Source organism: Mizuhopecten yessoensis, unplaced genomic scaffold, assembly GCF_002113885.1.
Source record: "Mizuhopecten yessoensis strain PY_sf001 unplaced genomic scaffold, ASM211388v2 scaffold4033, whole genome shotgun sequence".
Lineage (NCBI taxonomy): Eukaryota > Metazoa > Mollusca > Bivalvia > Pectinida > Pectinidae > Mizuhopecten > Mizuhopecten yessoensis.
This window is the reverse complement of record NW_018405342.1, coordinates 1,728,878-1,745,819: the sequence shown is the minus strand read 5'-3', so window position 1 is coordinate 1,745,819 and position 16,942 is coordinate 1,728,878. Positions and strand designations below refer to the sequence as shown.

The window sequence follows — 16,942 nt, the reverse complement described above, 5'->3', positions numbered from 1 at the left end:
GTGCACCTGATGCACATATCAAAAATAAGTTTAGAAGAAACCGTTGCCTAGGTACATTTTCGGGGTTTAGAGAGAGGGAAGATTTGTTGACGTTGTCAAGGAAGTTCTCTACCCGATACTTGGCATGGTAACCATCTATATATATATCCAACAAACCAACTAGGTAATGAAATCCAATCCCGAAAAAGTTTGGTACAATCAATTATGGATGTCTAATCGACCTCGTTACAGCGGTATCCTAGCGATGGGTTAATGGTGTAGCTAGTTTGTATCAGCACATTCCCTAGGGGACATTCATTAGGGTTTCGTCAATGGCAATAAAGTCGGCCGTAATAACAGGTATCCACAGCCTTGCTGACTATTGATCCCAACATTTCCTACACCAAATTTCCACCTGAATATTAAACAGGCAGTAATTATCTCCCCTGTATTATATTGTCGATACTTGGCACTAACGTACTATGGCAGTGGTCAGTACTATTGGCAAATTGTTTTAATATTTGGTCGAATCAAAATAACCTAGATTGCATTGCTTCAACGCCGTTACACATCTAGGACAATGTGCCTTGACTTCAAGATGACGACTTCATATAACGAACGTATTCAATCATTCCGAAGTTTGTTATTTTTGTGTCTAGAGTTATTACCCTGGCATGTAGTTCAGCCTGAAGTCATTAATTTATCCACCCCCACATTCTAAACTGGACCTGCCCAGTCTTTGATATGGTAATATTCAATTGAAACCCTAGGGGTAGATGGGTTAATCCACCGCTAGGTGTCTTGGTCAGAGTGTCGCAATTTAAGTCATTACGCAAAGGCTCAATTGCAGACCTGACATATTGAACATCGATAATTGCTTCATAAAAATAAACATTATATTTAGATGCAAAATCCATGCCAAGATTAAACACTAAATATCACATAGACCTTAATTCAAAACGCGAAAGAAAGATATTGGGGAACGGTCGACAACTCAAAATATATATCAATTTCTCTGGTGTATACCTTAGTATATATAACACCTTGCAAGTCATCAACTCATTTTAAGTCGCCTGTAGTTTGTTTCAATGTTGAGTGCATAGATAAGATATATTGTGTCCCAGCATAGTAACCTGATATTGAAGCCTTAACTCCAACAACAAGCCGCGTGCCAGAACGTAGTGCCAAATATAGTACTGAAAATCTGACATCAGTGGTAACGGGTAACATATCGGTAACCTTTGGAAGGTTTCGAGAATATCCAAGTCGGGTATTGTCGTTGAGAAAATCTGTTAAGTTACCTTCCACTGGTGTTGTAACAGTTGCAAGATGGTATATCTCTCTTTTTGACGTCGGTGAACATGGGATGGTGTCATACATTTGGTATGCAAATGCCGCTTTTTAATCTACCTTAAGTAGACGTCACTCAATGCACATGGCATAAGGCCAGGTATAGATTGAATATTCCAGAAGCGGGCCTCTATACGGGGACAGCATATTAGCCTAACGCTGCGGTAGTACCATGGTACACGGCAAGTGGTAGCTCACATTGCATAAACCCTTCAGTTAATGTTGCCCGTTTTTTCGAGCTGCTGACTTTAATCCAATTCGTCACAAATGTGTACAGGCAACTTATTCTTGAGGAAATTTGTATTTGCATTTAATATTGTTGTGGTTGTTAAATATTTGAGTGACGGAAGGTTTGCATAGCATGTCATACAATCACTGCATAAGTCACCGCATACTTCTGCAAAGATATTAAACCACTAATGTCTAATGGAGATGTAATTCGGAGCTAACATGTAGGAAGTTGTCGACTTTGGTTGACGATTCTGTTTGACAGTATCATGGATGCGCTGTCTTGCCATAAAATATGGTGATTGTTTGGTGTATCATAAATGTGTTAAACTGAGTCGGTGGAGTTCTATTAAAATTCTGGTTTGTTCAAGAACGATTCTTTGCTTTGAGGAAATATATCGTTTGGAATGTCCGTAGGAACTAGTGTTGATAAAAAAGGACAGTTTAAAAGCTTTTAAGAGGAGCATTGCATATTTGACCAGCATCATACATATTTCAACAGGAATTGATCCATACACATTGTACAGGAGAGATACGTTTCCGGCGGTATACCACACATTGCACATCTTGATGTCACGAAGCTACGCGTTTGAAGTATGACCTACTGGCAAATTAAAGTTGTTATGAAATATTCCATATTTTCACTGTAATAATTGTGTTGCAATCATTTAATGGAATTGTTAAACTTTACCGTTTTCTAAAACTCACCATCTGAAACGTTTGCAGTGTTAATTATTTCTTATTATGCGAACAGTGTAGGACAAACAGAAGGTTCTACAGAATGTTTAAACCCTATAATGTACTCGAGTATTGCATAAGAAAGGTAACTAAATGATAGCTATGCATTTGGAGGTTTCGTTCCTCACTTCAGCTATTGTAATAAGTTTTATTTCTAAATAAAATCTAGTGAAAATGTTGCTGTTCATATTATTGATTGTAAAACACCACATATTATAGATTGTAAAACACAGGTACATTTTGAAGTTTCAAAAAAGAGGGTATTGGAATATGGAAACGGTCCCAAATCTTTCTCTCCTCGTCCACTGATTAACCCAATTCAAACAGCTAGACCTTAAGTGAAGAAATGCAAACAGCTGAATTCTTCTCCATTTAAAATCCTATTCACTACCTGCCGTACCTTAGAATTATTAAACTACACCTATACATGTCTGCTGAGGTTTGTGGAGCCAGTTCGCCTTGTACGTGTACAATATTTACACAACAAGGATAAATTCAAATTGAAAATTACATTGCGCTTTGAAAGGAGCAAACTTGTAATTGATCACGGATGTGAAAGCGAACAGGTCGACGTACTGTTACCAATCAAACAATACCACAACAGGTGAAATCGATGTGAAAGCAAATAATGCTATAATATTTATCATACCACATGTGTTTGTAGCGATAAAAACATCAAACTTGAAATAAATTCGTCAAATAAAATACAATAACTGGGTTCGCGTTAAATCCAATTATGAATAGTCTCGCCCGAACAACAGTTGATAAATATAATACAATACAATTTTTCACACAAATCAATAATGTTCTGTGCCCGACAACCCACCCTAAGATAAGATACGTGACCCACACTATACTATATTTAAGGATTTCATAATAATAAAGATTTACAAAATAGACGCTTTTACAAGAAGGTGAAAGCAAGCCTTTGAGTTAGGATATGTTGGGGTTAGAAGGTCAAGTAACATTATTTACTCAGAATTTAATATCTTTATTAGAACATGTTCAGTATAAAACGTAGACATGTAAATCGCTAGAAAGACGGTTGGTCTGTATGGTAGGTTTAGCTTTGTACAATAAAAAAGTAATAAATAAATTTCATTAAAATATTATGTGATAAATCATATTATTTCAACATATTTCATCGATAAATAAATCATTTTGAATGAACTACAGACATGGTATATAGATATTCAGCAGTGTAATAACATGAACTAGTACAATGAATATAAAAGTATATAAATAATGATTCGCTGAACTATGCAATGAAATATTATTAAACTTAATTTGTAGTAATAACTACAGGTACATCAATTGTTAAATGTCAATTAGTTTAAAAAGACGTTGACATAATCAAGACAGATAGAGATATGTTGTAAACCCGTGTACAACGGTAGCTAGGTTAGAAACAATGTAGCTGTAATACAACATAAACTAATACAATGAACATAACATTAAAACAATGTTCACTGAACCATATCATAAATATTTTCATTCAATATTTCTTCATACCCACTACTTAAATTGCTAAATAATTTTAGTTCTGGACAAAAACATAAGATATAAAAATGGGCTGTAATTCGTGTATAGCAGGTGCTAGTCTGATGAATCACTTTAATACACATAAATGTGTGTTTGGCAATCGTTCTACAAGCTTTAGTCCTTTTCGATATATCAATGTTTACGCCTTTGGAATGATAGCGCTTATTCACCAGGTTCCTAATGTGATAACGTTGTTGGCTGTTGTAAGATAACACAATGTGACCTTTTTCTTGTCTCGTGCCACTTGGGGTAGAATATAAGTCAGTTTTTGTCCCATGCCATTCCCGTTAAGATATGACAATTTTGTTAAAAATAATTACCAGTACATTGTTCCTAGTTCAGTAGATCGCACCTTTGTTAAAGGTAGACTGATGAGGTCCCGATAACAATGGCCAGGTATAAACTTCTTACAAAGCCAAGTTAATGGACCCCAGTATTCAGGGCTCTGTTAGATTACCTATGCGCAAAAGAAAAACAATTTTAATAACAAAATCATAATGTATTGAAATTTTGAGCTAAAATGAAACGTGTCTGGGCTTGGTATAATCAATATCAGAAAAGTGCCTTGGGAATATTAATCTACTGGCACAAGTCCCTGGTTAAATAATTTTTTCAAATTGCGTTAATGTGTTGTTAGCTGCGGACGCGTTTATTAAGAATGGCCTCATGTATGTAATACACAGTGTAACGGTTCTACTTCGTAAATAGTTAATATAGCGGTTGTGAGGTACTCAATGGTGTGGACAATAAATTGTAATATTTATAGTCCTGTGGGCTGTCAACTCTATATTATCATATAAACCATTAGACAAATCCTGTCTCCCATATATGGTATATTGTATACATAATGAATTAACACTTCAATGAGTAATTTTGCAATCTCAGCAAATTTTGAAGCATTATTATAGTGTATTCGTTATGTTTCAGTGATTGTGTTTTAATGACTTTGTCGAATGATATTCATGCTGTTGTCATGCAGGAACAGTGATCAAATAAGGCAAATATTTAAACTTATACACAGGCTGAAATATTAATATGAACACGACAAGAAGTATCAATAAGTCAAATGTAACATCGATGCCATGTTGATAAGAAAATGTCTACTAAGTGCTGTTGAGTAGTTTAATTAATATATGCTAGGTAATGATGAATACATTAGTTTACTAACTGTACTTAAATATCATATAATTATAAGTAGTTTGATTTTAATATATGTACACACATATTTTATTATTACGAATAGTTTAAATTACGTATTGCAAATGTAAATTATGCAACTATGATTAGTTCGTAATATTTGTAAAAGTGTACAGTCTCTTTACGAGTAGTTACTAATAGTAGTTGTCATTCATAACTTAACGTTCCATAAAAGTGCAACATAATTGCCATATATAATTTATCAGATCGCCCTTGTTCATTGTTCATGCCCTAGTCTAGCTTTTCTACATGTGGATAATTGATTGTGAACACAATTTGATATGGCGTCAGTCCTCTTTTAAATCTAATATTTCATCTATTTAAACGAAGAACGACAACGTTTGAATTGTCTTGCTCACTAATATAACCCACTGTCATTTTAGTATATAATTATATGTTAAATATAATGACAATAGTTTTACTTCAAGTAGTACTATTGGATATGACCGAAAATTATGGTACTTATGAAATCAGATATGAAAATGAAAGTACGGAAGATAAAGGAATGGAATTAAATACAGCTAGTTACAATCCACAAATGAACTTCGGAATGACTCGAGGTCGAACGAACTCTTTGTTTGGCCCAGCGTTAGAATGAAGCACGCAACATAATGAATATATAATGTCATGACAATAGATCGAAGCTTGATTAGGTCGGCCGATATAAGGCCATTTCACCTAGACAGCTGACCTGGAAGGATTTTAAATCCGTCTCCTGATCATATACAGTGGAAGAATGAATGAACTTTTTCGTTAGCGGTCTCTAGGCGCAACGATAGTCACTAACAAGTGACGCATATATCTCGCCAATGCCCCTGCCTCGTAAGTAATGTGGCGCGTTCGGTCATGCTAATTGCAATATATACACGTAGACATAGTATGCAGCTTGCACTTCGTACCGGATTAATCTATTGTCTAGATTATAGGATTAATAATGAATAGTTAGCACGTGTGTGTGTGTTCCCTGGGCCAATTCCATGATATCACTTGGTAACCACTGCAGGTTTAAAAAATATAACTAGGTATGTGTATAATTAGTTCAAAACTACGAAAACTAATTTTTATGAGGAAAAACATGCATTTGTAACTTTGTAATAGGGAATTAAAAGTGTGTAAGTTAAGTGTTTGTATATTGACCCACTGCATGGGTTACATCATACCTAATTTCGGGTATACTGTTGGAATCCGTAGTTAACCATGTAGATTACCAATATTGCATTTAAAAGGTGTACAATCCCTTCTTAACTGATCGATACCGGTCGACCTCATTTTCATAACATTTGAAATTATTGAAATTAAAACATTTGGTAAGAAATTTAATTGAAAAACTTTAGTCAAGATTAATGTCTTTACTCGCATATCGTTTCGATAATAAACATAAATGGACTTTTTCATTGTTATTATTCAATGTTTGGTTCAAAGGTCGTTTACATGATTAAAGTATTTTCATGCTTAGTACACGCGATAATATACAGTGATAGACATACGACTATGTATTGTGATAAGAGATCGTCCGTGATATTCCTTTAGGCAGTGTTATTCAAACACATGGTACACAATTGTATTTACCTTTGTAATTGGACGTCTGTTTATTCAAATGGAAATAGCGTTCTTATTGTAACCTATTTCAGATAGTGACTTGCATATATGTATTTACCATTAGGAATTGCTGCCTTACTGAAGCTCTTGACGATTCATAACTGTTCTGTTTTGGAGATTCTCTGGAATCGAGTTATTGTCCAGCTATCGTAATACTGAAATGTAAATGTGTTATTGATATGTAAGTTTACGGGGTATTTACACTTAATCCTGTATGCTGACATATTTTTGACGTTTTCTAGACTTGTCCAGTTACATTATCCAAACATGTTTTTAGATCCATTACTCATGAAAAGCACCCAGGTGAAAGCAATATTGATTACCCTATGAAAATGTGGACTTTTCAAGTAGCAGAAAACATAAAAATAAGATGTATTCTATATTGCCCGTATGTTATTGGCCCGATGACGTTACCTTGTCACGTGATTGATATCCATGGGTTGTAATTTCTGAGCTATGTGTTTATAACGAGAAAACAAGTGTGATTTAACCAGCCATAAAATCAGCGGTGACCGCAATTTATACAACATGATGAATCGCTCAAATGCACCATGTATATCGCGCCATTGAAACATGCTTTAATAAGCAATTTCTCGTATGCAATATGAAACAAGTTAAGCTTGATTGCTAAGCTTCAGCAGAATACATCTCGTTACAAACTGTTTTGAGAAGTTGTGCGAAATGTATTTTAGTCAACCAGGCATTTGTTTTGTAAATTGTACATTAAAAGCAAATTGAGAACGTTCAACGATTGTTCGCTTTCAAACCTATATGAGCACACTGAGTGCAAACACGGCCTCGATAGAGGATTGACTGGTACAGTTAGTACGCTCACGAACAAGCTTGATTTTATCGATATTTAATATGACGAAAATAAATAGAATTTAATTTCGTTATGGACATAAATGTAGAGCGATTGAACCATGGTACTTCCGTTTATAAAACATCTAGGTTGACTACAGCGACAATTTAATGATGTAAGGTCCGGGATTATAATAATGATCTGGTCCCGTCGTAGTTTTTAAAGACATATCATGCAAGCCAAACATTTCCTATGCATAGTTACGGTTTCTTGACAGTGGTACGGGGATTCTTAAAATATGCTCGTTTTGACAATGACGTAGTGTTTAAATTAGTATCTTCCCCACACTACATACTTATAAATACTAACATACATCGAAAAATGTTAGGTTTTACATTATAAATCCGGGATTAAACAACCTGCTTAATTCGGACGCTTTTCAATAGCTATCTTGTATTTAATCTTACCCAAACAAAACAACTGCGCGTTCTTGTTCTCGGTATACGGTACGTGTCATCAGGCCTCTCTTAAAATGATGGCCATGACCAGGTGTAAAGACCCATTTATTTATTTCTATAACTAAACATGCAAGAAGTGTATAAGACTGCTCCTGAATAATTTAAAATATTTAGAACCCGATCAAATTTCCTCTACATAATTGCCCCAGACACGCACCCCTAGTCAGACGTATTGTATGATGTATTGATCACCCATCAGGTAAAACGGAAATTACTAAATTGCATATCAAATTAATGAAAATATTATTAATTTAAAAATATTATGATAAATGATGAATGAATAGCGAATTGACACGGAAATTGAGCTTATTCAGGAAAAATGTAAATAAAAAAGAAGACAATTAATGTATATAACTTAATCATAGATTCGAAGTCTTATTCATTATGCAGAAATATTGTTGCTAAAAACTTTTAATGTTATCATAAAGTTGGTTTCTTTGTACTCTACTGTACTGCATTGTACATTGTAATTGTATTTATTAAATTCATGAATAAATGGATTGTTTGATTAATGAATAATTTTGGTATGACGTTGTGAATTACACTTATATATAAAATTAGCATGAATCATGCTTACATAAGATTTTCGAGATTTTCTCAATTGCAAAAAAAAAGGAAAAAATAACAGAAAATTCCACAAAGTTTAGTTACACTGTTCCCTTTGTTCACATAATCCCTTTGTTCACATAATCCGGTCCTCATCACCAGGGTGTCTGCCACTCTTAGATAACCTAGTGACATCTACTACAGGACAGACCCCACGTCAATTTACCCTGTAAATTTTCCTATGACTAAGTGACTTGTAGTATAAGACAGACCCATTGTCAGCCAGGCCTACAGTCCACCGTCGACTTTATGACGTGTACTACAGGAAATGTCCCCTGCCAGACCTGCACTCTAGGTAGGGGGTTACCTGGTGAGGTGTACTTTGGTTTAGACCATCTTTACTGAGTAATGTCCTATTTATGTAACTTAACATGCCTTCTAAACCTTATCCGCCTGATCGGGTTTTCAATTGAGATAAAACTGTAAACATTGTGGTGTTTGTTTTCTCTTTCATTTCTATTTTTAATATGCAACGCACTGTCGACTTCTTTTAACACCAATCCTTATGAATGGCTTCAAAATGCACTATAGGACACAGCTCAATTAAACCAAACCACACGTACATTGTTCATTGTTGACATTGAACTAGAACTATAAAATGAGCGTATTGTTCATGAAACTTTTACAATATGTCTTTAAGTTGAGTACAGTTACTAGGCCAGAGGGTGGTATCGGTCCATGGTCTGTTGGGTCAACCGGACATTCACTACTCTAGCAATATTTCAATACAATGTACGATTCAATAGCATTAATCTATCACAAAGACGGCATTGAGTTCGTTTCGTATTTTTATCTGCTTAGGTTTAACAAATTTACAATTAGTGTCGTATCCTAAAAAGTGTTTTTCCTCACTTACTCATCAATATGTAATCATCTCTAATCTTTATATCATTTAAATTACATTTCTCACAGCAGTTTAATGTATTAGTTCAATATATGTTTGCCAATATGATTTCCCTTCCGCTTACGAATCTGATATATGGTTTCTGCATGGACACGTTGGTACATTTTTTCTACTTACTTTACAAATAAAGTTAACTTTCCCTTGCCTTCTGTCGTACATTGCCCTTAAGAGCCATGATATCGATGATTAGTTTTATACCATTCGTGCACTTAGGTGCATTAAGTATAGTGTCTGTAGGAAACGACCTTTGGCAATGGTTCCATATCGCGCTTCAACAAAACATAAGAGGATCATTCTTTATTCCGTGAACTCTAGAGAATGCCAATTAAGAGTAGGAGTCTTTGGTTACACCACATCAATATATTTGTTAACACGTATCCAACTTGTTCTATTTGTGATTTATTAATATATAATGTAATAATATTCAGACATGGGAAACAGTATTACATGTATGAAGATGCATTGTCTTGAGTAACATTTACCTTACTTCAAATACATTAAAAATATCATTAAATAATAAAATTAGCATCTATAGTGTAGGTTCCTTATCAAGTGCTGTTTATGTGCGTGCATATTGAAGAAAAGGACTTTTATAAGATGGGAAAACTTGGTCCTACCATGAACTTTGTTTAAACTACAATCCGTAATTGTTCAGCTATTGTAAGAATAATACACCTGCATATAAATTAAGATGATTTATACATTTTTACATGATACAGTTCAGATACAATACCATCAATAAATATATATGAAGTTTAATACAGTTCATTGCTCATTTTATAATAATCTTTACATTAGCGGTTTGTTATTTCCGCTTAACTGTTTGCTTTGGGTAAACAACTAAATATTTACCTCACAATCTTGAGGCACTCTCGACAAAACCCCGACCAACGTGTCTGTATAAACCTCTGATAATGGAACACCATATGATAGTTATATCAACTGGGTGACAAAATCTCGATTATAAAAATCAATATGTTTAAATATTTGCTTTTAATTGATTAGTACTTCCATTATTCTTTACACAATTTCAAATAGGTTCAATTAAGTTCTTTGATATTTAAATATCTAACTGAAATAAGTGTGCTAAAACCTATCATGATTATTATTAATACACTATTCAATCAATGAATAAGTAACTTTCTTAAAGCTGATACTTTACATTGTGAAAATAATGACGTTTTTCCATTACTGGATTCGTTGTTATCGCATGACTGCCCTCGCACTGCCAACTGCAGTCGGCTTTTAACGATACCATATCCAGTCTGCTCAATTAAACCGATTAATGCTACCCCAATACACCTAAGAACTGCTAACAAATCTCTCTGTAGTAGCTTACGTCATACAATAGCGCTTTCCATTTCAGAGGATTGTTCAAATAATAATCACAAATGCATTGATATACACAGCCAAACTAAACTCGTCTTAGTCTTAGTGAAGCTTAAGTCTAAACCCTAGTAACTAACGACTGTGTTTGCACAGAAACATCGGGTGGCAGTCAGTGTATGAACGGTAGGTCGGAGCGGCAGTATCTTCTTGTGCTATTCATTATTCATTACATCTATTAGATATACAACGTGGTTTTTACATTACAGGCTTTGTGGATGGTGAGGAGAGGCACGTGACAGGTTGCCAGGTACATCTCTATAGTAACAGCGTTCTGCCGTAAACTAGTCTGCTGATTGTTTTACGACATTATTTCATGGTGAGGCCGTGTGTTCAATTCTCAAGTGAACAGGACAAATAACCATGAGTCGGTAAGTACAAATATCATTATATTTAAATTATTGTGTGAAACACTGTCATCATGCTTGCTATTTGTATATTAACCATCATTTGTGGGGGGATATCTTTATAATCATCAATTTACGATCTGTTCTGTGAAAAAATGTAGGCTAGAGTTGAAATAGTGTAAAACTTCAGACTTGAGTCTGTTAGGTCCTACTGTGTTCTATTCAACTACTTACTTTAAAATACATAGGATTATACACCTTTCGGTGGATCTCAATTTTTTGAAATGAAAAGAAAACTTAACATGGACATTCAAAGATTTCTTTACAGAATAATATATACACCTCAAAAAGAGTCATCTTTAGAAATGAAAAGAAAATGGAAATAATATATCTGAGAATTATTTTAACATGATGTAATCTCTTTTTGTACTCTAGGCTAAAGGTTAAGAATATTTTTTTCCGAAACGTTAAGAACTCGACAAACTGATTCAAGTCCTGTCATACCAGTATCCATATTACATTTTCATTGAACCTAATGTATAATTTACAGTTGTATTCAACACCGACGTACATGTGTCACCACATGTTAAAGGTATGAATTTACCATATCTTCATTCTGACAGGACAATTAACGAAGCTTTCTTTCAATATTACCTTAGTATATGTTTCATAAGCTAACACCAATTCACAAGTGTGAAAACAAAATCATCAAAATGCCATAATTCAGTTTTAAAAGCAAATTTGTGCAATAAATACAGAAGTAAAACACATCGAAGAAAACAAATTAGCATAATATTCATTTTCTTTAACTATCAATCCCAGTGAAGCAAGTCAACGTACAATATCATGTTTATACATGTGTTGAGACAGAAAAGAGCTTTGCTGTGTCATCATTTACAAACTAGTCTGTCCTTTTGTATCAAAGGCTTCAACAAATTAAAAGTTACATTGGTGTTGCAACATGCGTCATCCACAGCGCATTTAATGATAGACGGAAATAAGGGATATATGATATATTCACATAGGTGAATATGTGATTATCTGACTGATGATATATATACATGTACTAGTATGGGTCAAAGTTCTGTTTCACTGTGTCTTGATAAAAGGAGCGGATCGCTCCGAAAATTTGACAACCTAAACTTGTCCACACTGTTGGAATTAGTTCTTTGCCCCATATACATGTACTAGTATATATAGTAAATATATATATGTTATAATTACTGTGAATGTTGTGTGACAAAGCTAGAACATTAATTTCATTCCATGTTGTGCTTGCCTTTCAACCAGACGGCGTTTTCCTATATGAATATCCTGTCGTGGTGTTCTATACACTGAGGCAATTAGACCTTACTCGATTCTCACCGGGTTGTCCCTGGAGGATATATAATTTACTATGCATGTATAACGACAATGTACCCTATGAATTTTTAAATTGTCATTTCATTATTCCAATGAAAATTGTATATTTTTTTCGCTTTTTCCTATTGCCCATAGTTTCACTCTACTGGGCATGAAATCGGACATACCACTGAGCTTATTTGTTTGTTTAAATGACTTGAACCCAGAAAAACATGCATAATTTGTACAAATAGGATTCATTTCGATGATTCTGCAGAACTCATAGACAGGATGTCCTCTCTGACCTACAGGAATAAAGCCTTGTTAGATTACAGAGAAACAACCTTAACTTTTATATTTTTAATAATTGAAGTCCAAAAGTAAAATTGCATTCATACATGGTTTTAATGGAATACATGTATTATGACATTTCCCAAAAAATCGTTTTATGAGATTTGGTATTTGAGTTAACAACTTGCTAATGAATTTATAGCATCAATCTAATTAAAGATAGTCAGACAGATGAGGATGGTCCATTCCTAATTACCAGGAATAACTACTACCATTCGTGTAGAACACACATCACAGCTACGTTGACTGCCCATAAACTATCCCCATATGTGACAATTCGATGCACATGACTAAATTACCTACTTAAGGTCGCTATTTCACTAACATGAATGTATATATTATTTACATGACATACGATATATCGGTTTAATATCGAATTCCAAGCTGAATTTTTGAAAGAGAATGACATTCGATTAAAAGTATTTTGTTCTTTTTGAAGCAGTATGAAAGTGATAAGTGGTAAACGTCATTGTGCTGATGATACAGGATACATTTCAGGTTATCATAATCAAATAATGGTATATGTGCTTCAGGAATGATCACAATATGATGATTTATAGACAATCAATATCGTATCTCCTATATTAGGTACACTGATACACCAATCGTTACAATCTGTCATACTTTCATGTGACATACAAATACATTAATTGTTTTAGCCTTTATCCCTGACTGACTGTTGTATCTTACAAATGTACTTAATGGTATATTCTGTATCACTGACTGACTGCTGTATCTTACAAATACATTAATTGTACTCTACTGTCACACTGATGTGCGATAACCATTGGAGATACAGTAAATTATGACAACCACGAACACATACCACAATAGGCAAACTATCGCCAACGTTTCCTCTAAGACTTTCGCTTCATCTTGTTATCATGCTCTTTTTCCTTCATAGTAATAACGACAACTCGTGTTCAAATTCTTATCAGATACATAACGAATGCTAAGATTTTATTTCATCCTAACTATGTTAAATTCACAACAGCTTAACAGTATACCTCATTTGACCATGCTCTCAAATTGCCTTTTTCGACGAACTAATGTGAACTATTCTCTTTTTTACCTAGTCACAACAAAACAATGTTCGCTGTTAATACGTTTATTGGTATTGATTTCCTCAACTGTACAGAAACTAACACAATACAATTAGTGACATGCTTATTCACACCAAAACAAGACCAGAAATATTTGAGATTTCCTTCATTATTGAAATAAATAAACAACTAAAATAAAACAACTACGTACAGTGATAAAAAAGGCAAACATGTAAGATAAATTTCTCTTCAATTCCTTTGGGGATCAATATTTTAGTTATGATTTGCAATATAGCTTTGTAATACCACACCTTTGCACAATCGCGAGAATAATAAAAGATAGCAAACTACCATAGTTTTTAATTATCAACACTTTTAATCTCTAAAGCGTGATATCGACGGAGAAACATAATTCCGAACCTACATGGTAGCTAGGCGATTCGAAACAAGTTTGGAATTAAAGGTCAACAGTGACGGCATTTTGTATTAAAAGGTTGTTTACTTTGTAACAGGAAACTACATTTAACAGTCATTTATCACACCTTTGTAAAGTTATACACATATGTAACACTATTTACTTCTGTTCACTTAGCCATACCTCTGTGTAACTATGCCGTATATGGTATGCAATGCAAACAATGTGGTGATTTTATTGTTAAATCTTTGTGTATTATGAATGAATAACAAAAATTCCTCGGTTTCTAATAAAATAATAAACTGAATAGTGCATAGACTTTTGCAGAAAATAAAATGCTCAACTTTTATTGCATCAAATACGCATAAATTTACACATTAAAAACATTATACACAATAAAACAACGTGATATGTTAACATGTTGGGAGATTTGGGGTGGCAATATCATTTGTTTGGCTAACTGCATCTAGAATACAAGCGTTTAAACAGCTAGAACATTAATGATAATGTAAAGTAACTAAACAGCTAGAGCACCCATGTTTAAATATGTTAACGGGGAAGAAAATGTCATATCAGGTACAAGGCAAAAAATGTATATACAACATTTTCATATCAAAATCTAGGACATGTCTCTCTCGAGCATTTAACCACTGTGCTGTGTAAATACTGACATGGAAGATTCCATTTAGTAATACCAGATATCGGTAGGTTTAAACAGTGTCTGCTTTCCAGTCAAAACATGACACTAGGTCTTCTACAATTATATAATGACTGTTTGACAATTGAACCCCGGAGGACCATTTGGAACATTACATTAGCTCTCAAGTAGAATTACGTTTGTTATCCAGGGTGTGCGTTCCAGATTTAAGACCTGTCACGTCTATATACTCTGAATTTAAACTTAAACGAAAAAGATCGTGATTTACTTGAGTGGTTGATCAGGTCGATCAATAGTGTTTGTTTAAACAACTCCGTGGTCAAACAAACGACAGGGTTCCTTATACAGAAATGTATACACTATGTATATCTTAACTAAAAGGAATATTTTAACGTTGTACGATTTAGACATAACAAGGGGTCAATGCGTAACCTTACTAAAAGCAAACCTTAACGTCACCCTGGTTTGTTCATGATCGATAATGTTGTCATGAAGTATAATAAATCAGATATAAGCTAACAAGTCTTTTAGTGCCTTAATAACACATATCAACTGTAATTAGCTGCCCGCAATCTACAAAGTCTAGTTAGCTTAACAAAAAGTTCTTAACTTTGTTGAAGTAGCATGCATTTTGAAAGGTAAGCAAACAAAACAAAAACAAACAAAAACACTGAACTTCAGAACTAATAGCTCATGTTAGGGACACACAATATATTTCAGAGGACAGAAAAGACATGTCTCAATTTTAAAATGTTTGGATATTTTGGAAATCGAACTGCTTTCTGATTCTGAATTTATTTTTGCGATTGATATTATCTTCTTTACCTCGACTATGTCCCTTTGTTCCGCAGAATGAATACTCCTTACTTCGACAATGGCGCCATTCTGCGCACCCGCAGTGTCACACCGGGAGCAGAAATGTCAAAAATGTTGCCATATGTCAACGACAAGACCATATCCCGTCACCTTGGATACGCCGGCAAATCTATGGATCTTGGACATGCTGCCACATACTACAACCCAGCCAGGTAAAAAAAAAATGTAAAAAGCGATATGTTCTTAATTGCAATGTTCAGTTCTGTCTCATTACACAGGAATTTACATAAAAAGTATACTTCTATGCACCTGCAATTAATGTCTTTGGAACTTATAATTCATTTATGTATTTTATCGGAATATATATATCTCTCTATATATAAAGACTAGCACAAGCATAGTGTACACAAATGGATGTATTTTTTCCTTCTAAGAATGTTAGTAAGTGGATTAAAACGTGTATGCATGGGGTCCAAGAACTTCATTCTTGGTTTCTGTACCTGACACTTTCAAGAATATCTTTGTCATCCATGAATGACTATATTATATATGTGTGTGGATTGTTGTCGTCTAGGAATGCCCTGTATTCCCGTTACACCACCAACGACTGGGGATTGTCCAACAGCATGAACTATTCCATGTCTGACAAGGAGCGATCTTTCGCCGAGCGCCTCAGAGCTGATGCCTGGAGGGCCGTCAAAGAGACGGACGCCCGCACGCGAAACAGGCAGAATGATATCACCAAGAAATTGGGTAAGCGAGGAGAAAGCGTCGAGATTGAGAAAACATCAATAGGGTGCTTAAAGTGGTGTTGGTCATAGATTTTATATACCACATGTAGAGATCATCAGGAATCAGTAAATGGCAATTATAAACAATCATATTTCAAAAAAGAAAGGGACAGTTTTGGCCTATGTATTAACTAATACACCCCGGAAATTTCATTATGAACTATTCCAACCTTTGAACTGGAAGAGTTCAAATGTCTTTAGGGGTGAATGAGTTAAGCACACAATATACGGTCAAACATATAGGAATGGAAGAAAAGGTAAACATGATGTCAACGCACATCTGTTCTTTCGAGTTGGAATTATCGGGGTTCTCCAATTATCCAGTTAACAA

At 34.3% G+C, this 16,942-nt stretch overlaps 1 protein-coding gene across 5 annotated transcripts in view; it reads left to right on the top strand.

The window, feature by feature from the left end:
- Window positions 1-16,942, top strand: part of LOC110448448 (tektin-3-like) — a 39,289-nt gene that overhangs the window by 15,071 nt on the left and 7,276 nt on the right. For 4 of the 5 annotated variants that reach the window (XM_021494699.1, XM_021494701.1, XM_021494697.1 and 1 more), the window contains exons 2-4: window positions 11,059-11,220; window positions 15,856-16,032; window positions 16,395-16,573. In XM_021494699.1, coding sequence (XP_021350374.1) covers window positions 11,213-11,220; window positions 15,856-16,032; window positions 16,395-16,573 — 364 coding nt within the window. In that variant the 5' untranslated portion in view covers window positions 11,059-11,212. Of the gene's footprint in view, window positions 1-10,870; window positions 10,976-11,058; window positions 11,221-15,855; window positions 16,033-16,394; window positions 16,574-16,942 lie in introns of those variants that run through there. The other variant, XM_021494700.1, reaches the window with a different exon arrangement.